Raw genomic sequence first — 26803 nt, forward strand, 5'->3', positions numbered from 1 at the left:
GTCAGCACAAAGTAATGGGTTTTAATACTTCTGTTGTTCAGTTTTTGTACTGTCAGTCATTAGTGGCAGATTGTAGCACAACAGTGATTTGTGTTGTGAATTATTGGCACTTGTCCACCTCACAGAAACAGGAGACGAACCTCAGTAATAAAAACTAATAACGAAACGAGGTCAACACCCAAATGCCTAAAACGTGTGTAGAAATAATGCCAAAGAAACCAAGCCAGCCTCCAGCTCAGTATAGCATGCAGTTTCAAAAATCCACAATCCAAAATTGTATACCTTCCCTGAAAAGTCTCAGTTGGAAAAGTATGTACTGCTTGGGAACATACCCTAATGCTTTGATTTATGCAACTGAAAGGAGATGTTACAGTTTCTTGAGGTACTTAGCGTAACAGTAGATCTTTGAGGAGAGGTCGCTGTAACAGTAAAATTTCCCCTTCCTACATTCTCTTGTTCTCAGTTTGAAGACTGTCATATTGTTCCTGCATTCATTCTGAAGATTCTAAAAATTAACTTTTTTAAATTATCTTTACAGCAGCCATTTCCATTATGCCACTTTGTATTCAGAGTATTTGCTTTTAGGCAGCAAGAGAACTATTTTTATTGTTTCTAACAGGTTAGCTAATATCTTATTTCACAGTAAGGTTCTTGTTATTCTGGGTAAACAAATGTGTATTTCAATACTTAGTTTTATTACTGACTTTTATAGTAAAATTGTTTAGTTTATTAGTGTGGACATTAAGGTTTGTATATCTTTACATCTGCACACTTAGCTATTATATTAACTGCATCTCAAGTTTTTTTTTTTTTTGTGTATTACACATAAGGAAAATTACAGTAAGAAATTTACTTTGTGGCATTGGGTACAAAGACACTGGTTGTATACAATTTCATATACATTGGCCAATATCAATGTTTCATTACTGCTGCCTGTGTGCCACAGGTAAACATCTCTATAGGGAATACAGTCGTGAAGAACTGAAGGATAACATGGTGTGACAGTAGATGGGTCTATATTACACTGCTGAAAAACCTTGACAGCGAACACCAGTCAGTCGACACGTATTCAGTGAAATTCACTTCCGCGATTTGCTGAATACTTAAAGGGCAAAGATGTGGTTGGCCAATCACACAATTTTGCCCTTTTCTCCATGGTAGTGCGATCTTGGAGTTGGTATATTTAGTTAGGGGGGTGTGCAACTCCCCCACACCAGGGGGGGATTGGTTTAACTAGATTTAGTTCCGTTGGGTTGTGGGGCAAGTATTTGTTCCTTTAAATATTCAGCAAATCACAGAAGCGAATTTCGTGGAATACATGTAGACGAAGTGGTGTTCACTGTCAAGGTTTTTCGGCAGAGTAATATAGATTCGATATATATATGGAGTGAAACACAGCTTGTTAGTTCCTAAGCAGACATGAAAGCTGCCACTACTTGTAGAAATTATGGCTAGGAAAATGGGACACACAAGCGGGGTAAACCCAAATCTTATGATTTTACTGTTACAGTGACCTCATTCTCAGAGATCTAGTGTTATGTTAAGTGCCCCCCACAACTGTACTCTTCCTTGAAACATCTAGACACCTGCCATTGTCATTTCTTCTCACTGTAATGATGATGGTGATGATAATATCTGTATTTCTCTTATTTATGTAAGCACTTCTTCCTTGTTGAGATGTTATTGTTGAGAATGGATACACCTTTATAGAAACATTTTTACACGTGCTTATGCATTCTTCCCTTTTTCTTTTTTTTATTGCTGTTTAGCATTCAGAATGGATGCAACATATTTACAAATTTGTTTATTACGTACTAATTTACAATTTTACATGCATGAATTCGCACTTGCAGTGTATCGCCGTATTAATGCAGTATGTAACAATAGTGTGAAGTGCTTTTTTATCTGTACTGTAACATATAATTGGAGTAGAGTGTGCTTTTAAGTTTGAATCAGAATATTTTATGTGAGTATGAGGGGTGGTTACTTAAGAATTCCAGTAAAATGGGGCTTGACTTTTTTTAAGGCTAAGGAGTACTGTGGAGAAATCTAGGCTATCTGAGCATCCGCTCTTAAGATAACTTCTTCTGTCTCATTATATGCTGTGATAGCATTGCACAGTTGTGAAGTGAAAGTTGGATGTTCCTGTCTGGCAAGACAGTGATTTGCTATTCTAAATTACTGGGAAGATTTTAGCTTTTCAGTTTTTTTTCTTTTTCTTTTTTGCTAATCCTACTTTGCTTCAAGACTGCCTTGCATTGTGCAGATTTCTAAAGCTTTTGAGGAGCAAAGTTATAGTCCATAGTTCATCTTTACTCAAGATAACTGGCAGTGTTTAAATGTTGAGCTACAAGTGTTAAGGTATGACTACTGAGAAAAGTTTATTCTTTTGTAGGTTACTGGGAACCTAAACTGTCATTTTGAAAAAATTGAACCCCACACTTCATTAAGCTGCCAGTATTGTGTACAGATGAAAAGACCATGCACCCAGGAGGTTTTATCTGGTCATATAATATACCATTTGGATCACGATTTATCTACTGAGCTACAATTTACAGTAAATTTAGTATTATCAGATTTCATCAGGTATGTTGGAACCTCATTGATAAAATATGTACATGATAATTCCAGAAAACTAGTTTTGTGTAACTGCTTATCCTCTTTCTTCATAGGTGTAATAATCTCATAGATATGTTTATTACTTACAGAGGGGATGCCATTTTCTGGATTTATGCATTTGTGTTTTTGTGCAAAGCAAATTAATCTGTGTTGCATTGTCCCTGTTTAAGAAGGCATTCAGAAAGATAATTAATGTTTTAAGAGTCCCATCTTCTCTTCTTATCAAGTGAACCCTTTCTGGATCCTGGTTACATCTACAATATTTTGTTTGGTTTTGATTCTCCATGTCTACATCAGAAGATATTGAAAGTTGTGTTTATTGACCAGGTAGGCAGGGTTGTCCTGGGACCCTTTTTAGATATGACCCAGGCATAGAAGCACAGCACATTGCAAAGTTAATATGATTTGCAACACACACTATTTATATAAGTAGTTACAGTTTATAGTACTACACAGCAAATTACAAAATTCAACATTGTAGTACTACAGATTAAATAACATTAAATTATTTATGTTGGAATACAGTGTTCATCCTTTTTGAAATCAATCCTGTTTGTGGTTTGCCACAGGACCTTCTTTCATCCAGAACTGAACACTAATGTCAGTATTACTGATTCTTCTAATAGTGGTTTGAAAGTGCAAACATGCAGAAGCATGGGTCTTTACAATAAGGTGTCATTATGTTCACCTTTGCTCCTTGTGACTAAGATATTTAGCTAGCATCCTGGATATGGGAGGACCAACCTGATTGGTTGGTATTGCAGATCAACTCTTCTTGCGTTTGGTGTTGCTGGCGAAGAGATGTGAATATGGTGTTAAAAGGGAGATTATTTGCATGGGGCCAGTCAAATCCAACTATATAAACTTCCTTTTGTTCAGCTTGGGGCATACTCTTGAGAATTTACAGTGAGTTGTGTTTATGATGTGATAACCTTATAATTGCACATCACTTGAACACAAGCAGTATCCTAAAAGTCCAATTCACCTACAATGTGATGGGCTCAATTCATGTATACAAAAAGAATAAGTGCAGAAAAGACCTTCCAGTGCTGGAGAGAGGGCTGTACACTAAGAGAATGGAAATGCTCTGTATAGAGTGTTCTTGAAACAGGGAGATCATCTCACTTTTGTATAGCTACCGACATGGTAACTGTTGCCACGAGTAAAATAAATTAAAACTCAGTTTCCTTAGAACCAGATAACATTGTTTCCCACAGAGAATTAAGGGCAACTTGACCAAACCACTGGCAGTTATGTTAAATAAAATGTTGGCATGTAGACATATCCCTGACCTATGGTAGCAGGCTGTGGTGGTACCAGTTCTCAGTGTGGAGCACTTCATCATCCTAATCGGAATTCTATGTAAAATCATGGGAAGAGTCATAATGGAGCATATCTAAAAGAGCATTGAAGTTCTACTGATGGTACATATGGAAAAGTATGACTTTGTTAATGGGAGACATTGATTTTTGAATCTTGTGACACTCTGAAGAAGTAGCAGCAGCATTTAATGAAGGGTTGACAGTGCGTGCTGCCTATATTAACCATCCTAAAGAATTCATTACTTTCCTAATAAGGGAATAATTGATAAGTTAATGAATTCTGTAAGAACTGCATTTGTTAATGGGTTAAACATTACTCTGGCAAAAGGACACAACAAATGATGGCAGTGAGTTTACTTGTCTGTTCCTGCAGGGTTACCAGTGGTATTCCCCAGGGTCTGGACTAAGGTTACTTCTTTTTGAACTGCTCTTCTCTGGCATAAAATGGGAAAAGAAGTATGGATTACTAACTGTATTAATGAGTATAAATTTCATAATCCAGTTATTTCAATAAAACACTAAGTTCTAAAAGGCGTTCTACCAAAAAAAGCGCACACCTGGTGCAGAACTAATAATATCACCATGGCAAAAGTGACAGCAATTATGATTAAAAATAAATAGATCATAATTCCCTCCCTCTCCCTGTTTATTGGCTGTTGACAATAAGCACAGAAATAGCATTTCACAAAGACTTTCCCCTTAAAATACTCGCCCAGATAGCATTGCTGCTTCACAGCAATAGGTTCCCTGGTTTGATTCTCGGCTGGGGTGCCTTCAGTGTAGTCTCTCCATGTCATCCCTCTGTTCACATTTGTTTCCTTCTACATTCCAAAGACATGCAGTAGGTAGATTTGACACTCTAAATTGGATATAGGTGTGAGTGCGTAGTGTGGTTGAACTACCATGCCAGGGCTAGCCACCTGGTGGTGTAAACCTTGGCTCTAGATGATTGTCACTGTTGAAGTGGCACCCCGATCCTGTGTGTAAAACTGAGGAAAAAAGGGTTGTGGATTGATGGAGTGATCCCAGTTATTCTCATTAGGGGTGATATATAATCTACCATGGAATGGGTAAAACCAGTTGCTAACTCAATGAGGTAGGTTATTTCGAGCACAAAAAGGGATATTGGCTAAGTTTAAAATAGCCTACAAGAGCAGCTAGAATAGTACCTTTCTATGAACTATAAAAGCAGTCACCATTAAGAGTTTAGGCATAGTGATAGACAGCATTTTGATCTTTGACAATCTTATATCGACCAAAGTTAGGAAGGTGTATTCAGTAACTCACCAGTTCTAAAGGACATGTCTGATCACTCTAGGGAGATTATCATATCACTTTATACCTCACTGTTCCAACCCTTTATAGAGTACAATACTGCATTTTGTCATCCCCTTATAGAATACTATGCTGCATTTTGTAGCCTTCAAACAAGCCTCTTGGAAAAAGTACACTGATTCCTTAACAGAAAAAATTAGAAAGCTGGAAAAAAATGAACCGTTTAGAAAACGTTTAGGAAATGTAGTTATATACTGCTTTTTATAAGTTACTTAGAGATGACCTGTGCCTGGTCTGTTTTGCTGCTGATTTTTGTTTGGGAAATAGCTTGTCCCTCAGAAGTATGTTTTGTTGTATGTCAGGTCTGAGATGGAACTCTGGCCCCATTTTACCATTTTATTTTCTTTCTACTGAACAGTCCATGTTTCATCCTAACATAACATATGCTAAAGTTTCCATGTCCTGTGCTGAAGAACGTCAAACCTTTGTGTTGCTGCAGTCATCAGAACTCTAGCCAGCATCCACACTGGTACTTTTTCTACTTGGGGAAGGAACACAGTAGAGTAATGCAAGTGCCAGACATTCAGTCTTCCTTCCAAGGACTGAAGTCATGGGAAGCTCAAGGCTTCCGTACAAGCAGCATAGCAGTGTTAGAAGCTGTGGAAGCTAAAAAGATAAGGCCACAAGCAAGGCTTCATCTTCTAAATGTATGTCCTCTTTTATCACAAAAACATTGAACTTTTTATATCTGATGAAACATTTGAGACAAAAGGTAATAAAACTAAACCTGAAATATGAAGCCTGGTTTATGTTCTTGTTCTTTTTGCTTTGATTTCTTATATTGTATTGATAGGGTCTTATTTATTAGCTTATGTTTAATATGGGAGGCTAGAAAGAGCAGGTGGTGTTCATGACTTCAATAATGAATTGGAGAGGTTAAGGGAACAAAAAATAGGTCTTACAGGACATTGTTCATCAACAGTTACCACTTCAGTGGCTTTCAGCATTTGCCATTCAGAAAGTTTCCACAGCCTAGCTAGAGACTGACTTTTCTCTTATCATTGGCTAAGAGAAGGACATGTGCAAAAGAGGCATATTTGCAGCTGTCACGCTAGAGATTTCAGCCCTATGACTTGAGCACTGTATGTCCTATATTGGATCCTGCAGTCAGTCTTCTAAAGTAGACCAGTCTTCCAATGAGTTGTTTGAGGTTACACTTTAGCATTGGGGGCATTTTCTTCTCACCTCCTCATCCTTACCACACTGAGTCTTTGTCTTTCCAAAAATAGTTGAAGGGCTTCCTCTGCTATCTCAATAGTTTCAATTTTATTTGACCTGTGTACATTTTTTGATTGATCAGGTGTGAGATTGCACCCTTAGTGAACAGCAAAAGACCCTGTGCAGGCATGTCACTTGCCTGTGCCACTGTACCATCTCTTATGTGTGCCTCCCTTTCCAGTAGATGCCCATCAACTACCCCTTTCCATATGCATGCTGTTCCTCACCAGCTCATTAGATGTTTGATGAGCACAGAGTGTTCCCTTCTGAAAGTAGTTTGAGGAAGATGTTTCCATCCTTCTATGAGTTCCTTTCAGTAGATGTTTCCATCCTTCTCTGACTTCTTTTTGTGAGGGTGACGGAATACAAGAGGATTGAGGTTATTTTCTTTGAGAGAGAGAGAGAGAGTTGAATATTATTCCTTTCAAATGATTTCTGGTTTGAATAAACAGGCTGATAAGGATCCTGTTTGCAGTGATTTGTATTTCTCTGTATTCTGTGCAAAAAATACTTGGTCACTGTTTTATGAAGAATAGTGATATTCTCCAAGTAATTTCCCCTCCACTCCATTCTGGAAGCTGTTTGTGGCCTGCAGTCATCTTGAGTTTGATACTTCAGCTGTTAATAAAAACAAATGCCATCTGGGAACTCCTAACGAGTGAAGTTCTTTCTTTCAAGGCATTCCAGTGCAGACCTCCAAGACGTGTCTTCAAGCCTGCATGTGTCTCAGAGACCCCAGCATCTTGCTACCATGTAGAGTCTAAGGTCATAAATGTTTAGACCAACATTTTTTTTTTTTTTTTAAATCTGTCACTGTTGGTTTTTAGTGTCTTGGACTGTCTGTCTCACCTGTTCATAAGCCAGTCCTTTTAGTTCACCAGGCTCTGGACAAGCTGAGGTAACTGCCTGATCCGGAGGTGAAGGATTCCGTAGAGAAAATTATTCTAATTGCTTCACTTTGCGGCTTTCGTGTAGCCTGTTTTATTTTTCACAGTGTTGATGCTGTTGCAAGGACAGCAGCCTCTGGTATATGCCTAAGATAGATGGTGTGTCCAGGCTCTTGTCTTTTAAGGAGGAGCTGAGACAGGATATTCAGGATGCTCCTTTCTGGGATGAGGTTGTCAAGATGTTAAAGATTGTGTATGAGGAGACTGGTGTTAACCACTTTGAAGGGGTCTGTATGAAACCATCCATGGCTGCTTTATTTTTCTGCTTTAGACCAATCCAACACCTCAAAAAAGATGATGCTGTGTACCAGAAGTGAATGGTAACCAAATATTGTGTAGTCTTACCCACAAGGGGACCCTACCAATGTTTGCAGAAGACAATCTGTATATATAATGGAGTTCATAATGACCGTGCCTCCCCCCTTGTCTGGCTTCATTACTCTTATAAATTTGTTTGACCTAATATTCTCCAATAAAGTTCTTTCATCCCTTGTTAGGCTGGACCACAGCCTATTTTTTGAAATTCCTTCCTTCAGTTATTTTTCCACAGCTATTTCAAAATTTCTTAATTGGGGAACAATATTCAATTTCAAGCACTCTTTTAAATATGCAAATATGGTGTAAGATGAACTTTTGTGGCTACACTGTATTTAATTACAACAACCTAGACATCACTAAGACACATTTTGACTTGTTTACAAAAGGTTTTAAATTTGCACCTAAGAAAAAATGTGACACTAGCAAGTCAATTATTGATTTGAAAATGTTCATTTGGAAGAAAAACCTTGAGTTATTATTTGAAAGAAATAATAAATATCAGAACAGTTTAAAAAGAAAAAGTACTTGGAACCCACCCTTACATCCCCAATTAAGACATTTTGAAATAGCTGTAGAAAAAGAATTGAGGGAAGGAATTTCAAAAAATAGGATGTGGCCCAACCTAACAAGGGCTGAAAGAACTTTATTTAAGAATATTAGGTCAAACAGATTTATTACAATAATGAAGCCAGACAAGGGGGGAGGCACGGTCATTATGTACTCAATTATATATGAGGGCAAGATGATGGACATCCTTTTAGATGAGAATAAATATGTGAAGGTGTCTAAAAACGGGATTAACATTGCTTATAAAAAAATCAACGTGGCTTTGAATGACCTAGTACTGGAAGGCGTTATAGATATGGACACCTTTAATTTTTTGCACAACAGTGAGCCAAAAGTGCCCTCAATTTTTGGGATACCTAAAGTCCATAAGGACATAGATAATCCATTCCTAAGACCTATAGTGGCAGCAAGTGGTTCTATCACAGCCCCATTAGCTAAATTTGTTGATTTTGTCTCTAAAGATATTTCTATGCAAGCTACAAATGTGTTGCATGACTGGGATTTTTTTTTAGAGAGTGCTACAGAAAGTTTATGGAGGGGGACGACATCATTTTTGTTACCACTGACGTGATAGATTTGTTTACTTCTATCCCCCACAAAGAAGGTCTAGAGAGACTAAAGAGAGAGAAAAAATTCTCGGACAAAGAATTATATGTGCTGTTAGAGTTAATGGAAATTAGACAATAACTTCATATTTTTCGAGGGGGAATTTTTCCGTCAGACAAAAGGGGTAGCTATGGGAGCTATGTGTGCACCCACCTATGCAAATATAGTACTTTCAGGCTGGGAAGAGAAATTCATCTTCAGTTCAAGATTTAAGGACTGTTGGGTTCTGTATAAACATTTTCTGAATGACATCTATTTATTTTGGATTGAAAGTGAAGGTAAGTTTCTTGAATTCTTTGATTATATATCTAAAACTACTCGTTTTTTGAAATTCACTTACAGTTTAGAGTTTAATAATTTGAATTATTTAGATGTCACAATTCAGAAGAAGGACAGAGGTTTTGTTTCATAAGTGCATAGGAAGGATACATATTCCAACTCATACTTAATTTTTCAGGCACGCACCCATTTTTTCAGAAAAGTATAGTGAAAGGTCAATTTGTGCATGGTAGCAGGATGACCAAGACTTTCTAAGTGAAAGTGGCTTATTGAAATCTATGTTTTTAGAAAGGGGGTACCCTGAGCACCCCATTAATGAAATATACAATGAAGTTTTGAGTGGTAGGAATGAGAGGTTTGCTCCAATCTTAGGTATTATATATAGCCCTGGTGCAACTACAGCTGACACTGCAGTGACTACTACTGAGCAGGATCACGCATTTAGTTTGGATTATAGTGGAGATGCCCACGTTATCAAAGAAATTTTTACCAAAGAACAACAGATTTGCTAGTTTTTCTGATCTTGGATCCATTTTTGACAAACCCCTTAAATATGTATTCAGGAAAGGATATGTAGTATTAAGGACATAATAGAAAAACAATCGGACTAGTGGTGGTAGAAAAGGCAGGCTTGGCCATTTCAAATGTGGTTTTTGCCAATAGTGAACAGCAGGGATAAAAGTATAGTAGCAAAATCTTATTATAATTGTGACACCAGAGGAATAGTGTACATAGCAATGTGTGGAAAGTGCAAAGCGTTCTATTCTATGTGGGCAAAACTGAGAGAACTCTCAGGAAAAGGATGTATGAGCATACATACGATATAAGAAAAGAGAACCTTAGAAATGTACCTTACAAACACACATTAACATGACTACATGCTAATTTTACATTTTTTCTTGTTAGAAGAAGTCCCCAAGGATGTTAGGGGTGGTCCATGGGAGACCCAACTTGAATAGAGAGAGGTTTACTGGCAATTAATCTTAGAAGCTAACAGGTATGCCCCACCCATTTTGTGACCTCATCATAAGTTTGGGATGATAACATTTCTTACATCAATAAAAGACCTGAAAATGTATGTCTTGCAGCTTTTGAAAAATGAAGTGTAATATTGTATATTGAATTTTACCTCACCCATTCTTCGAACATCTTTCAGTAGTATTTATCATTTGTACCTTGCTTACTCTAAAACGGACACCATTCCTGTCACACACACACACACACACCAAATCCCAGATGTTTACTTCTTGCCATTCCCAAAGTATATACAATTATATAAATTAGCCACACAGGTTAGCCAGGAACACTCCCAAGCTTAAAACTTGAATTGAGCAACTTCTGGGCATTACCCTCCCTATCATAGGCAACAACAACTAGAAGTCATCTCTGTTATATTATTACAGTCCCCATTGCTCTCCTTTGAAATACCACTGAGTCTTAGCTTTTGTGAAGCTACAGGACTGAACCATCAATCACAGAAAAAAGGGGAGTGTACAAAGTACACAAAGCTCATACCAATATAAACTGGACAAAAGAATGCAGATCAAGTGCTTAAAAGGTTAATGAAGACTGAATTATCCTCATGAGATATACAGAATGTTTAAACAGCACATGCAAAGCTGAAAAGGCTGAGAAAAATCCAAGGAAAGACAAACTGTAGGCCAAGGAAAGACAAACAGAGCTTGTAGCCTACAGTACTACTCATACATCTCAACTGTACAAATTCACTGAATGTCTAGATTTTTACCTCATTTTTTTTTTCATAAAACTGTGGTTTTCTGGCAAATTTGTGGCATATCATTAAAGATTTCAGTTAAAAAATAATGACATACATTTGAGTTTCAGGCTTTATACTCTTCAGAAAAATAATGCTAATTCAAAACCTGTTACTATATCAACTTTCTGTTACTATATCAACTTTCTAAGTAAAGTTTGTAAAAGAAATACTTAAAAAAATGTCCTTATTTTGTGGCCTTTATCCCCCTTTTATGTATGGCTTTGTCCAGATTTCTTGTTCTAAGAGGTTGAGAGGTATGACTACAATCTAACATATGGATTGTGCAGACAATATTTAATAAGATTGTTCAAAAAAAACCTTGAGACATCTCAAGCAAAGATCAGGCAAGCATTGCAAGTCTAAACCCTAAGGAAAAAAGCAGTGAAATGTGACCCATTACACAGAGCTAAGAGCAAGAACTTAGAGAAATACAAAAATGTATTCCAAAAACTTACATCCAGCACTTCTTGGTCACAATCATTTGAACTTCAAAGCCATATGATGCCATTGAAATGGACCTCTATTGCAGCAGCACACCAGACAGAGTGGTGCTCAGCCATCATAATAGTATCCTTGGTGGAGTGACCTACTTGGGACATTCTTGACCAATGTAATGGAACACACATACAAGGAATTGATTACATTTTTTATCATATCCCTTGCATGAATCATTCAGAGCTTTTCTGTCTTAAGGAGAACAGATAATTCAGAAAGCAGAGAAGAAGTGAGACAGTGCTTATAAAAAGCCACACATTATCACATGACTGCATTTAAAAAGCCACAACACACATGACTGACTGCAGGTGTTGAAATCTGCTTCAAACTACAAACTTTGCAGCATGCATCAAAACAGCATCTTTCTTTGTACAGTGTCAGAACAATACAATGACAAATGGACATAGTCTTAACATTAATTATAATAATCAAGTCTGTTCATCAAATGCATACCAGAGGATGCCCTTGCTTACTTCTAAGCAAAGTAAACAAGGAAAAAAGCCTGCATCTCAGCCTCATGGTAAGGGAATGAGCACTGCATTTAGACAATCTGTCAAAGTCTAGATGATAAACAAGGCAGTTACTGTCACTGAGGTCACATCTGGAAAGCTTTATTCTGACCACAGAATCACTATGCAGTTCAGGCATCCAGTTGTTTTTGCTTTTAGGTAGTCACATAGTACAGTCTCAAGTTAAGTCTTTCAGGAGCCTTACCCTGGCTACACCTGCCCCACCTCCTTTAATATACATACATATGGAACAGGTACACAACTCTGTTGCACAGGGTTAACAATATAGATAAAACACCTTGTTTACCGCCACTACGATCAAAGTTGAACTCTTGTTGCTCGCTTGCATAGTTGCATTCTGAAAATGTTGCCTTTAAATGCTGGCTTCTGCTTCCCCGACTACCGGAAGTGGAGCTCAATTCGACAGGCTGGTAGCCCTGAGGGACCTGATGTCATGATGACATCAGTCAAAACCAAAGTCCGGTTTTGAATCAAAAACCGGACATCTGGCAACCCTACTAACAGGTGGCCATGTTTAAACAACATGGTTTCCCTTGCCCCAGTTTTAAAATTAAGATCTGCTAAGTTATAAACAACTATATTTTTATACATGTAAGTCCATGTTTTAAACACACTTTTATCATCTTTATGTTTACATATTTTAGAATGGCTTTGATGCTAGCTGCAATACGATACAAGTTCTTGTCCTTTTACTTTTTCTACACTAGATGGTGCTATTTTATAGATACTCTTAAACATTCTTTACAGTGCTGCGGTAGCGTTGTCGCCTCACTGTTAAGACGTCCTGTTCGATTCTCAGCTAGAGCGTCTTCTGTGTGGAGACATGCGTGAATGGGCGTACCTTCGTTGAAGGTTGTGCGTCAGGGCCGGCAACTCGGCATGTAAAAATCTACTGCCAATCATTAGCGGACCGGAGTTCTGCTGTGGTGACCCCTAACCGGGAAAAGCCGAAAGACACAACAACAACTTAAACATTCTTTACACATTTAACAAGTGTATTTTTTAACATTTTTTAATGTTTTTAAAATATTCTACATTTATGTATTTATGTATGTATTTATTCAAGTTTTAATGTGTAGAACATTTAAAATGTTTAATAGCATTTGGCAGTTTTACAATTTTTTATACACTGGTTTTCAACAATAATTTTTATTGGACACAATTAGATAATTTATTTAATTAAGGTTTAATAGAATGGTATATATTAAAGGTCATGTTGCTGTATCTGTTGTCTGACGACGTCTGTGATACTACTGATGAAAACGTACTGTGTTTCAGCGTTTATGTATGTGGTGTTGGTGCTGGCAACGTGGTTGTGTTAAATTAAACTTTATATCAGTGGAAACTGCTATCCTAGTGCTTCTTTTGTTTTATTAGTGTTATTTTGAGCACTGTTTCCTCCTTTCGTTGATCTCCTTGTCCTTTAGGATTTTTTAAGACATCATTTCTTTGAATAGGTTGCAGTTGAAGAACCATCACTAAGATGAGATCATTTTGGACTTGATATCAGGTAGCTACATATTAGTTGGCTTGAGTTCTTCCCCCGGAAGAGATCCACAGTCCATCACCCACCATATCTATTTTGGAGCATCCCCACATTCTACTCCTCAGAGGGTTTATACAGTCTGATGTTCTTAGTGTTTCACTGTTGCAGTCATTACATTTGGGTTATCTGCTTGCAGTAGCCCTCAGTCGGCCTGATTAACAAAGTCTTGGGTCTTGCGTTGGTTGCTGTCCCTTCTTCCATGACGTCAGGTCGTCAGGGGTATAAAATCTGCAGCCGACGTCATTACATCAGTCTTTCTTGTCTTGCGCTGACTCCTGAAATTTTCGTTTTCGAGTTTCAGAACCGAAGTCTTCAACTAAAGCTAAGTACCCCATTGGGGAAACTTTTTCTTGCTCCTTACCGATGTCAGTAAAAGTTAATAATTGCATTACTTGTGGAAAGCAAATACCTCACAAAGATATTCATTCGTACTGTATTCCTTGCCTAGGCCCTGACCACGACGTACCTTGCTGTCGGTTTTGTGCTTTATTTAATTAGTGCACTGTCCGTCATCGGTATACTTTCACTTCTAAATATTTCGGTTCTCGGTTTAATTATCCAGAAATGTCATCGGTAAGCTATCCAACTACCGGGATTCCGAAAAAAAATGCAAAGATAAAGACAGAGACAGGCTGCCGAGGTCCAAAGCTGCCGATGACACTTCTCCTAAGCCGTTCACTGGTACTCAGTGAGGCGCTTTCGCAGCCCCTGATACCCGCTACTTCTGACTCGCAGGCCTCTACTGAGACCCATTCAGAGTCTGGTATGCAGCGAGATGCTTCAACTGTGGAACCTGCAGATGTCTCTACCTTGGATGGGTCTGGAGCCACTGTGCGGGCACCGGCTTCTGGGGGTGTATTCAGGCCTACGGACTTGCATATTAAGTCGACACCTCCTTCTTCATTTAGGCCAAAATCTCGAACCATGCCTAAGAAACCGACGCCCAGGCCGCATGCTCAGGCCTCTATGCCTAAAAAAAAAATGATAAGAATGGCTGAAGATCTTATAACTCTAATCAGGGGAAGCCAACCTCCCCCTTCTAAGAGACCTAGGACTGAAGTTGTTTATGAATCTTCTGAACAGGATTCTGATTTTTCTGATTCTTCTGGTGATCTGGATTTGCCCTTGTATACTTATAAGGATTCTGATGCAGAGGACTCTATTCCCTCTGCTTCCCCTCCAGAGGATTTTTCTTTTGGTGAAACCTTACATACTCTAACAGAGCATTTCCACTGGGCAAGCCAGGATTTTTCGGATTCAAAAAAGAGGCTTAGGGATTTCTTACTCCTGCCTCAGCATAGGCCTTTAGCTATACCTCCTGTACTAGATATGGTTGATGATGCCTTTTCAGACTCTAGTTTGGCCCCTTATTCTTTGCCTCCTGCTCCCAGAAAACCTGACCGATATTACAGGGTTCCCGATTCTCACAAGTTCCTTTTTAAAAATCCTTTTGCGGATCCAGAGACTATTTCACAGGGACCCAAGGGCATTAAGGCTGCTACTGCTAAAAATCCTACTCCCTCTGATAGGGTAGGGTGCTGGATAGATGGGGTAAGAAAGTTTACACTTCTGCAACCTTGGCCATTAGGGCTTTAACCTGTCAGTTTCATATGTTAAAGTATCAACAGCATATTATTGGATTGCTTAAACAGAAAATTATGTTAATTCCTGACTGTGCTGAAAATAAAGAATTACAGGATTTAATGCATTCTGCTGAACAGGCTGGAAAACATACTTTGCAATGTGGATTTAATTCATTAGAGGCCTCTTGCAGGGCTGCTGTTACTGTGTCTGTGCTCAGAAGGCATGCTTGGCTTAAGGAGCAATCTTTGCCTGATCATGTTAAAGCTAAATTGTTGGATGCTCCCTTAAATCAGGACCGCCTGTTTGGCAACAAGACTGAGGAGCAAGGGAGCCCGCAGGATTTTTTGCAGGGGGGGGGTGTAAACCCAGAGCCCTGCCCCCACCACCCATGCAGCCATTCCAGTGTCCTGTTACTTGGATATTTCTCCCCTTTTGTCATAGACACTGTTCAAATCTCTGTGTGCATATTGTTTTGTGCTTTACTTCTACAATGATTACAGATATTTGGATTTCATTTACAACTTTTATTTCAAATTTTATAGCACAAACACTGATAGGTATTTACTAAACCTAAACAAAGCAATAGTCTTACAATGAAAACAGACTTAGCATTAAAACTTTACCTTTGAAACCAACATTCACTGAAACAGCATTGAAACTCACATTCAAAGAAAATGCATCTGGCCAGTGGCAGGGTAAGTTTACCTTTGGGCTGTTTTCAAATCATAAGCTCCTTGCCCTCAATTTTAGAACCATGCAAAAGTTCTTTGATTCACCTTCCTGATTGTATTAATTATACTATATAATAACTGAATTATATCCCTTGTATAATACAGCACCACTTGTTAGTGTGTTTTAAATTTATAGTTCTCAACATTTTTCCTTTAAGCAATGAAACAAATCATATGAACAAATAATGGCAACCTGCCCAATTCAGAACATTTCAACCATAAAGGGCCACTCAAACGTCTGTCATACAATCAACCAATATCAGTCAGTATGCAGAAAGTCATCTGAATAATTCCACATTAAAGAGATCTGAAACCAATGAAGAGATTGTTGCTAGAAAACAACTTTGTATTTCAGTGTTTCATTTACAAATTCAGTGCCTGTTGCCCTTGAAGAATAAATTGCCTATGTTACATTAAAAGAAATGGTAAGCTGGTAAATTGCAATAGGGAATGGGTGGCAAGCTGAAAAACAGGTTCATAGTTATTGGGTGTCTCATCCAAAGGAGGACATACTAAGAACTGTAGTACCATACCCCCTTAAAATACAAATGTACATGCTGTAGGAATAGAACCTACAGCCCTTTGCATCAAGATGCAAGTATGCTACCTGCTGTGCAAACACTGCTTTAAAATTCTATACCACAATAATGATACCATTTGCTAAATCAAAACAGTTGCACATTTTAAGCAGACTTAGCATGAGCAGCAGTAACCTTTGCTTCCCTTGAAGCTCACAATTCCTTGAAAATGCATTTTAAAATAAATTCCACCTGTTAGATCTAACTAGGACATTTCTCTCTCTCTGTCTCTCTCTGTCTATCACACACACACCTCAACTTCTTAGTGCAAGAAGTCTGGACAAAGCCTAAAATAAACAGGGACAGGTTATAAATATTGCTTTCATGAGTAACGGGATTTGTGTTGGTATTGCTAGAATAACAGGATTTGTGTTGGTATGTATTTTTTAAAGGATATGATGTCTAAAACTATTTAGCAACTTCAATCCTTTTTAGGAGGAATATGGGGCAAACATCTGGACAGTCTGCAAAGATGTGGACAGCAGAGGGGTATGCTACCTCCCTTAGAGATTTTGTCAAACTGTCCTTTCCAAATATTTTTACAATATTTACTCATTCCAGCCTTGACAATGTACATAAATAGATTTTGTCAAAGTTACAACTTTAAACTCTGTGTGAACTTGGTGTTTGTTTGGGGTTTTTTTTGACAGAAAGGTATAAAGGAACTCCTGGCTCTGTCAAGGGAGCCTGCAGGATTTTTTTTGCAGGGGGTGCAAACCCAGAGCCACACCACGCAGCCCCCCTCCCACACGCAGCCATTCCAGTGTCCCATTACTTGGCTATTTTTTCCCAGTTGCCATAAACACTGCTCAAAACTCTCAGTATGCATACTTTTTATACTTTACTTCTACAATGAGTAAAGATATTTGGATTTAATTTACATTTATTTCAAATTTTGTAGCACAACCACCAACATTTGCTAAGCAAAGCAATAGTCTTACAATGAAAACAGATTTACCATTAAAGTTTCTCTGCCTTTGAAGCTCACATTCACTGAAACAGCATTGAAACCCACATTCAAAGAGAATGCATCTGGGCTGTGGTGGGTTAAGTTTACGTTTGGGCTGTTTTCAAACCATAGGCCCACTTGCACACATTTTTAGGAACATGCAAAAGTACTGTGATCACCTTCCTGATTGTATTAATTATAATATGTAATAATTGAATTATATCCCTTGTATAATACAGCACCACTTGTTAGAATGTGTTTTAAATTTATAGTTTTGAACATTTTTCCACTAAGCAGTGAAACAAAACATATGAGCCAGTAATGACAAACTGCCTAGTTCGGAACATTTCAACTATAAAATGCCACTCAAACTTCTGTCATTGCAATCCACCAATATCAGTCAGTATACACAATCTCTGCAGAAGTCATATGAATAATTCCACATTAAAAAGATCTGAAACTAATGAAGAGATTGTTGCTATGAAACAACTTTTATGTCAATGTTTCATCTACAAATTCAGTGCCTGTTGCCCTTGAAGAATAAATTGCCTATGTTACATTAAAAGAAATGGTAAGCTGGTAAATTGCAATAGGGAATAGATGACAAGCTGAAAAAGAGTTTCAAAGTTACAAGGCGTCTCATCCAAAGGAGGCCATAGTAAGGATTGCAGTACCCCTACCCACCCCTTAAAATACAAGTGTACATGCTGTGGGAGTTGAAGCTACAGCCCTCTGTATCAAGATGCAAGCATGCTACCTGTTGTGCTGCTAACACTGCTTTAAAACTCTGTACCACAATAGTGATACCATTTGCTAAACAAAACAGTTGCACATTTTAAGCAGACCTAGCTTGAGTAGTAGTAAACTTCTATTCCATTGAAGCTCACAGTTCCTTGAAAATGTAGTCGAAAATAAATTCCACCTGCTAACTCTAACTAGGTCATGTCACTCACTCTCTCTCACACACGCACAGATACACACACACAGATACACACACCTCAACCTGTTAGTGCAAGAAATCTGGACAAAGCCTAAATAAATAGGGACAGTCAGATTAAATTTACTAGAATAACAGGATTTGTGTTAGTATGCATTTTTCTAAAGGATATGACACCTAAAACTCAAAATGTCTGTCACTATTTCGCAACTGAAATCCTTTTTAGGTGGAATATGGGTCAAAAATCTGGACATTCTGCAAAAACCTGCATAACTGAGGGGTATACTACCTTCTTCTTAAACACACACACACGTCAATCTCTTAGCACAAGTAATCTGGACAAACCTGTTATAATTTGGGGACAAAGACCCTAAACTATGGACACATTTAGAAAGTTGCTAGAATAAAAGACTTTGTGTTAGAATGCATTTTCTGAAAGATATGAAGTCTGAAACTGAAATGCATGTAATTTATTAACTTTAATCCTTAGCTCATCAAAAAAAAAAATTAATAAGGAATAGACCGAAAATGTAAAGCAAAAATCTGGACATTCTGTGAAAATCTTCAGAGCTGAGAGGTATGAGTCACAGATACAAATCCTACCTCCTTAGAAAGTGGATAGAACAAATCTAGTGGGTTTCTAATACCTTGACAGGAATGTACCCCATTCCTAAGTCAAAGTACAATTAAAGTTCATCAAATCAGTACTGTTTCGATCTTTGATGTCAGCCAAAAGTGCTCTTCTCAGGACCTACAATGTGCCCAGTAATGACTCCTCCTGCAATTTGTATGGAGTTACAAGTATCTAAATATGACTGTAGATTATTTTTAGAAGACCTGTTGCTCCTATTACTACACCTGTTCTTACTATGCAGCCGAAGTCAATTCATTACAAATGGATGCACTACTTTCAAACATGCCTGTATCTCCTTTTCCTAAGAGCAGTTTTGTTTTCTGCTTTTCTGCTTTCCTACCCAAACCAGTAGAATGCAGCCATCCTTTGGAGCTCTGTGGGTAGTTTGAGGGGAGTATGGCTACCATGCCCCCATTTACAGACTCCCCTACCAGATGCACATAGAATAAACACCTCACTAGGCTGCACACTCCCCTTTCACAGACTCCCCGTTACACATCCTAAATCCACAGCCCACACAGAATAAATCCCCATCATTACATGAGCACTAGGGGAAGTGACAAGGGACTATGTGCATCCTTTAGGTGACAGTGGTTTAATTGCAATGTGCAGGTAAAGCTTGTTTGTTATTGCTTTTTCCCTTCAGGCTATTAATTCGAAATCTGGGCTATCATTTACTTTATGCTTCTTCTGTTCTATTTCTTCCATTTACCGATCAACAGTCTCAGAGGTACGCCCCCCAAAATGTAGAGATGTATTCTCTACTTGAAATTTACAAGGGTAATAATAGGTCTGTTTTATTACACAATATTAACACAACCCCCGCAGCCAGGTTTAAATAAAAATGTTAGATTAACAACAGAACAAAGACCGCAACCATACAACTAGCGCAAATGATTTTCAATAACATGGAGGGACCAAAGTAACTGCACATTCATAATTTATATTGCAAAATCATTTCTTATTGTCCATAACTCCCCATACCATCCCTTCTTGCCCCCCCAGGTACAACGCTGTTAAACTTCGACGTTTCAGTGACAGACTCTGGGGTTTGTCTAAAAGCATTTGAAGCCAAAGGCACTGAGAAATCTCACTGCATGAGACATGAGCAACGCCATCACACCTACCAAGAAGAAATGAGAATCTCATACAACCAAAAGTTAACACTGTAGACCGTACATAAATTAAATTCACTCATTCAACCTAGTTTGTTTATGGGCTTTACATTAAAGGAATATAAATTTTTTGTCACAAAAACAGCTAAATTGTGAACCGTTACCAAATACTGGTCGCAGCCATTCTACTCAAGACCAACCAAGTTTCGACTGTCCCTGATTTTGGCTTTTTTTTTTTCCTTTTAGAAAATGAGGTATGTATTGCACTGATGAACTTTTCCTCAGTATATTTTAAGTAAAGAGGGGAAATTAAACTACTCAATTGCCTCAAATGTGCTACTTTAACATTTTGGTGCCAAGCATGAAGCTTAGCTGACATATTCATGCTTTCTGTGTATATAAAAAAAAAATACCAGTAGGAGCTTCTTTCTTATGACAGAACGTACCTTAAGTGCTGCACGCACGACAAATCTGTTAATCTTTTCTGAGGCAAAAGCTCTTTCTGATTCTGGTGACAAAAACAAATCTCGTCGTTCACTCTGACTCTGGCAATCTGGATAACTCTTGGCTATGTTAACTGTCAATGGTCGGAAAGGTGGGAGATCGAGTTTGAGGAGGAATTAAGGCTTGCTCGTCATATATCATATGACCGCAACCTCCAATAGCATATCAGCATCTCCTCTGAACTTCCGAATGATGCAGTTTTAACGGGAAAAAAAAAAAGTTGAAAATCGAAAAATGTGTGGTTTTGCCAATACATTTTTCGATTTCAACATGATCATTCATCAGATAAATTAAGAAAATCCAGGGGGGTGCAAGTGCACCCCCTTGCACCTGCCTGCGGGCGCCCTTGCTGAAGAGGTTCTTAAAAAGATGGAAGATAAAGCTAAATCTATGCAAACTGTTAGATTTTTTACAAGTTCAGCCTCCTAGATTTAGTAGGCACTGGCCCTCTAAAAATTGGTCCTTTCCAGCCCCTTCCAGGTCTTCAAAAGCCAAACCCAGACACAGCAGAAACTCCAGGTTTCAGTCCTAAGGGGCATTGGGGGGTTTCCGCACCCAAACCTGGGAGTAGTAAGACTCCCCCCTATGGAAAACTGCATAATGACTTGCTTTTAAAACTTCCAAGCACTTCCCAACTGAATGCTCCTTTAGGCGGAAAAATTGGTCTGCAGCCAAAAACTGGGAACTCATTACCCAGGACAAATGGGTTTTAAATATAGTATCCCAAGGATACCGATTTCATTTCTACTCATTACCAACACCAAGCGGGTGGCCAGATCTACTCCCAAATCAGTGGGCAGAGGCCCAAAATCAAGTACTCTATCTCTTAAACATGGCGGCTATTCAGTTGGTACCAGAAGAGGAAAAGGGACAAGGATTCTATTCGAGACTTTTCCTGGTACCCAGAAAAGGCAATACATGGCGTCCTGTCCTAGACCTTTTTATTCTAAACACCTTTCTGGTGATTCCAAAATTCAAAATGTTGATTCTTCACCAGCTGCTTCCTATGCTAGGCAAGGATGCATGGTTGGCAACACTAGACTTAAAAGAAGCATACCTGCACATCCCTGTCAGGGAGTCTTGCAGAAGATACCTACGCTTCAAAGCAGGCTACATGCACTATCAGTTATCTGCACTGCCCTTTGGCTTATCTCCTGCACCCAGGGTATTCCCAAAGTGCCTAGCTCCAGTCATTGCATTTTGCAGGAAAAGAAATATTCAAATATACCCATACCTGGACGATTGTCTAATTCAGGCAGAAAGCAAGGACATTTTTTGAATCATCTGGCCTTTGTTCAAAGGGTACTGACTTGTCTGGGGTTCACCATAAACGAAAAGAAATCCCACCTGGTACCCTGTCAACAAATTATATTCCTGGGAGCAAGCTTGAATACAACTTCCCAGATGGCTGTCCTCACGCCAGAGAAATGGATTCATTTGACAATTTACTTCAAACAAGTGGCCACAAAAACCCAGCTATCTGCAAGGCAAATACTGCAAGCCTTGGGGTTCATGGCCTCCTGCATTCTTCTAATTCCATATGCAAGGCTGCATATGAGGAAACTACAGTTGTATCTCAAAAGCCTATGGTGTCAACATTCACAGGATCTAGAAGCAAGGATTCCGATCATACCTTGCCTATGTCTAGAGTTCCTTTGGTGGGCAGAGGCCTGCCACCAAAACAGGGGACTACCATTCACATTACCCCCTGCTGCCCAAATCTTAACAACAGACGCATCAGACTATGCATGGGGGGCTCACCTGGCAGGGAAGTGCATTCAGGGCAAATGGAACCCAAGTCAAATGCACCTGCACATAAATCAAAAGAAAATGTTAGCTGTACAGAATGCTCTGACAGCCTTCAAGGACCACATTCTTCCAGGACAACTGATGGTAAAGACGGACAACACCACTGTCATGTGGTACATAAACAAGCAGGGGGGTACACATTCTTACCCCCTCTGCAGACTAGCCATGGTATTGTGGAACACAGCCTTGAGCTACCAAGTGAATCTGCAAGCTCAATTTCTGCCAGGAAAACTAAATACACTGGTAGGTGGACTAAGCAGAAACCTCATTGACCCACATGAGTGGAAACTGGAACCAAGGATTTTCAACATGTTGACAAGCAAATGGTGGAGCCCAGATATGGACCTGTTTGCCTCCCCCAAGAACCATCAACTGAACAAATGTTGCACAAGGATTCCCCACAAGCTAGCTTGGAAAGTGGATGCTCTATCCTTCAGTTTATGCCTTTCCTCCAAGGTACTACTAAAGATCAAACAGGACAAGCCAAGGATGATTTTAATTGCACCAGACTGGCCTTGCCAACACTGGTACCCACTCTTGCACAGTGTGTCATGCTTGGCTCCATGGCACCTGCCTCAGACTCCTTCCCTGGTGTCTCAGCAGGAGAACCAGATTCTGCACCCTCAGCTGCAAACCTTGAACCTAGCAGCCTGGCTAATTACCTAATCTCTCATTTACCATGCCTCAGTAAATCAGTGATGGATATCATTTTGGAGGCAAGGAGGCTTAGTACTAGAAAATCGTATGCTGCAAAATGGAAAAGATTCTGTGCCTGGAACCAATCCTAAGGAATGAATGCAGCAGTGCCCAATTTACCTCAGATTCTACAATACTTGAATGAGATGCTTCATAAGGGCTTGTCTTCTTCCTCCATCAAAATTCATGCCTCAGCCATTTCAGCTCATTATAGCACAGAGACTCCTCTCTTCTCTCACCCACTGCTCAAGCAGTTCCTCGGAAGGGCCAGAAATTTAAGGCCTCCCAGGAGAGCTCCTATTCCAGCCTGGGATCTTAACTTTGTCTTGGAGAAACTCACTCTTCCTCCTTTCGAGCCAGCTGCTACTGCAGATTTAAAATTTATTTCCTGGAAAACAGCTTTCCTTTTAGCCATCACTTCTGCAAGAAGGGTATCTGAATTACAGGCCCTTATGGCAGTGGAACCTTTAATCATCTTTCATGCGGACAGGGTGTCCCTCAACCAGTCCCTCCTTCATGCCCAAGGTGGTATCCAGTGTGGCTCTTAATCAGTCCATTCATTTGCCTACCTTCTTTCCTAACCCACAGAACAAAGGGGAACTGGATACTGCTCTCTTTAGATGTGCACAGACAGCTTAGATTCTACTTGGACAAGACTAAACCTCAAAGGAAATCTGAACAACTGCTGGTGGCATTTGCTGTAGGGACAGAGGGGAAAGCTATTTCAAAACAAACCATTTCAAAATGGATAGGCCACTGCGTTCATTTCTGCTATAAGCAACATGGAAAACCTATCCCACAGGGCATCAGACCCCATTCAACCAGGGCTGCATCTACCTCTACAGCCTTTCTCAGGGACATCCCTACTAGGGACATCCTAGAAGTTGCTACCTGGAGATCTGCACATACTTTCACCAAGCATTATTATTTGCCAATTTTCTCTAAATCCATTGCTGGTTTTGCCACTGCAGTCTTAAAGGACCTTATAGCTGGTCCTAATTCTATCTGAATTCCTCCTCCCAACCTTAGCTTTGAGAATCTACCCAAATGTAATGACTGCAACAGTGAAACACGAAGAACATAATACAGTTGTGTACACTTACCATAAATGTAGATGTTTGAGTGTATTCACTGTTGCAGTCCTGGTTACCCTCCCTCCAGCCCCCTTTCTTCTTTTGGCTGTACCTCTACTCTCACTTACTATGCTCTAAAAGCTTTTTGGTGTATTTGTTTTTTTGTTGGAGGTATATCCTTGTATTTATAGATTTAATTGCTTCCCATTAGGGGGGCACCTGACATCTGGGGCAAGAAAAACTGATGTAATGGCATTGGCTGCATGTTTTATACCCCTGACGACCTGACATCATGGAAGAAGGGACAGCAACCGACTCAGGACCCAAGACTTTGTTAATCAGGCTGACTGAGGGCCACTGCAAGCAGATAACCCAAATGTAATGACTGCAGCAGTGAATACACTTGAACATCTACATTTATGGTAAGTGTACACAACTGTACTTTTCTCCATTTGAATTATGAAATGAATTATATATATATATATATATATATATATATCTGAAGCTCATTTATTTCAGTAGGTATATCATTTATTTTCATCTTCCAGGCTGTGACTGCAGGGGGCCTGATTGGTGTCACTGGAGGTGAGGACCACGTGTTAACACATCCTTGTTATCTGGGACTCCACAAAAAATGTATCTGATCTGCCCTGGCATAACACCGTTTTCAGAGGAAAGCGCTGCCTTTTAGCATGTCATGACCTATTGTAGTAGGTGTGGAAGTGAAGGCCTTGCCTCTTATTCTTGTAAGTTAATGACTGACTTGCTCCTTGTGGCCTCTATGGGAGACTTCTTAGCAGAGGACAGAAACCTGTCATTGCATGCCACAATGGTTGAATTCCCTTGGGGACAGAATAATTGTTAGATGTCCTTCTCACTTCCCTAGGAAGGGATTCTTATCATGGGATGAAGTTAAACACATCTCAGTGAAGGTGATTTCCTCACCTGGAGGGGCTTAGAAAGTTATGGTAGTGGGATGGTAAGTGACAAAGTAGAGTTGAAGTGAAACATGCAGCCTTCTTTGTTTCCTGTGCTTCCTGTCATTCACTGGACTAAGCCACCTTAAATGTGGATGCTTCAGTGTATTTTGAGGTGCCAGGGTTGCAGAGTCATTGTACAATCACAAGACTTCCAAACTTCCCTTGCTGCTTCACATTCCTCATCACCAGGCTCTGCAGAAGTGGATTTTCTTCCACCAGACTTGCTACAGGGTTTCCCTTTTTGATGCTGGGTGTTTTAGATATTTTGACAAAGCTGCTTGTTTGACTGATAAGGTAGCCCATTTAGGATCCTACCTGATCCATGGCAGGTGGAGCAGCATAGTAGTTGTGGATTCACTCCCTTATGTTAAGTTTTGTGCTTCTTGCTGTTTAAAGTCTGGAGAGAAAGTTGAGAACTGAACCCTCCTTGCTTAGATTAAAAAACAGGCCATGCTGTGAATCCTAAAAGATGCAGTTGAGGCACACTTGTGCACTTTATACAGTGCCACAGTGAGATCTGGCAGGAGGCATTGACTTGGAGCATCACTCTCCCAGCTGCTCAGGGGAGGTGAATGATAACAGATACTTTCAACAGCAGCTCAGTCCTCCCCAGGAACTGACGATAACTCTTGTCTGATGAAGCTCTTTCAAGAGTGGGATAGCCCAGACATTGATCTGTTCTTCATAAAGGGGAATGAAGTTCTCATCAGTTCTGCTCACTTTATTTTGTTTGTTTGTTAACTGAGAATGTCCAGGAAAGAGGTCCCATGTTTGGTAGCGTCCCTAGGAGAATAATCTCCAGAAATAAGACAGTAGGCGTAATTATGTGAAATACAGTTAACACAAAATGATGCACACCAGTTCAGTAGACAACAGTTACAAAAGGAAAGATAATGAACTTTGCAAAAAAAGTGACAATAAGGATAACAGGCAGTTATCTCTTGACATAGTTTTGTGAAGAATCTGAGAGTATTGTGGAAACATGAATAGATTTAGAGGTAGGTTGAAGAAGTTAGGCTGTTCGGTGTTTCTTGTTGCTTCAGTGAAAGCAGTCAAGTCGTATGACAGTTCCTATGAAGGTTTGGTTTCACCTTTGGTTTGAAAGCCGTTTTTGTAGGAAAGCATCTTCAGCTGTAAGGAACTTTGTTCCAGAGTTGTTTGTTGTGATGAATATGTCATCACTTAATCTGTTTTTAATTTGGGACTGTGGGTGTAATGGCTAACAAATTGTCTCAGATCATGTGAATTCCTCCATGTGATATCATCTGTTAGCGAAGGGTAGTTTGAAAAATGTAGAAGCTTGCGTGCAAATGCTAGTTGAGTAGCAGCTAGATGATAATTAAAGCTCTCATCAGTGTAAATCTGTCTTTGACAGGCAGTTGTACATTTTGTTTTGATATTGAGAAGTAAATGCAGAGATTTTATTGTAGGTCTGTTCCATCATACTTTGCATTGTAGAGGGCATCCAATTGAACATGAGATGTATGGAAAGGATCAAGAAGAAGGTACAGAATTGACTGAATTATTGTTTTTCCTGAAAGGAAAGGCTTGGCCTTGTACAACATTCCAAGTTTTTTTTTTTTCGGTTTTAAAGATAGCATTTTATGTGTTTAGCTAACATTAAGTGTTTATCATGGCCAAAAATTGGGAAACT

General features: G+C 39.2%; 1 protein-coding gene across 3 annotated transcripts in view; it reads left to right on the forward strand.

Moving 5' to 3' along the window:
- AP4E1 (adaptor related protein complex 4 subunit epsilon 1) overlaps positions 1-26803 on the forward strand; it is a 564842-nt gene that overhangs the window by 467434 nt on the left and 70605 nt on the right. For all 3 annotated transcript variants that reach the window (XM_044077456.1, XM_044077457.1, XM_044077458.1), the window contains exon 19: positions 2396-2586. In XM_044077456.1, coding sequence (XP_043933391.1) covers positions 2396-2586 — 191 coding nt within the window. The remainder of the gene's footprint in view (positions 1-2395; positions 2587-26803) is intronic.

The sequence above is a fragment of the Protopterus annectens genome, chromosome 7.part0 (assembly GCF_019279795.1).
Source record: "Protopterus annectens isolate FY-2018-M chromosome 7.part0, PAN1.0, whole genome shotgun sequence".
NCBI classification, from domain to species: Eukaryota; Metazoa; Chordata; order Ceratodontiformes; family Protopteridae; genus Protopterus; species Protopterus annectens.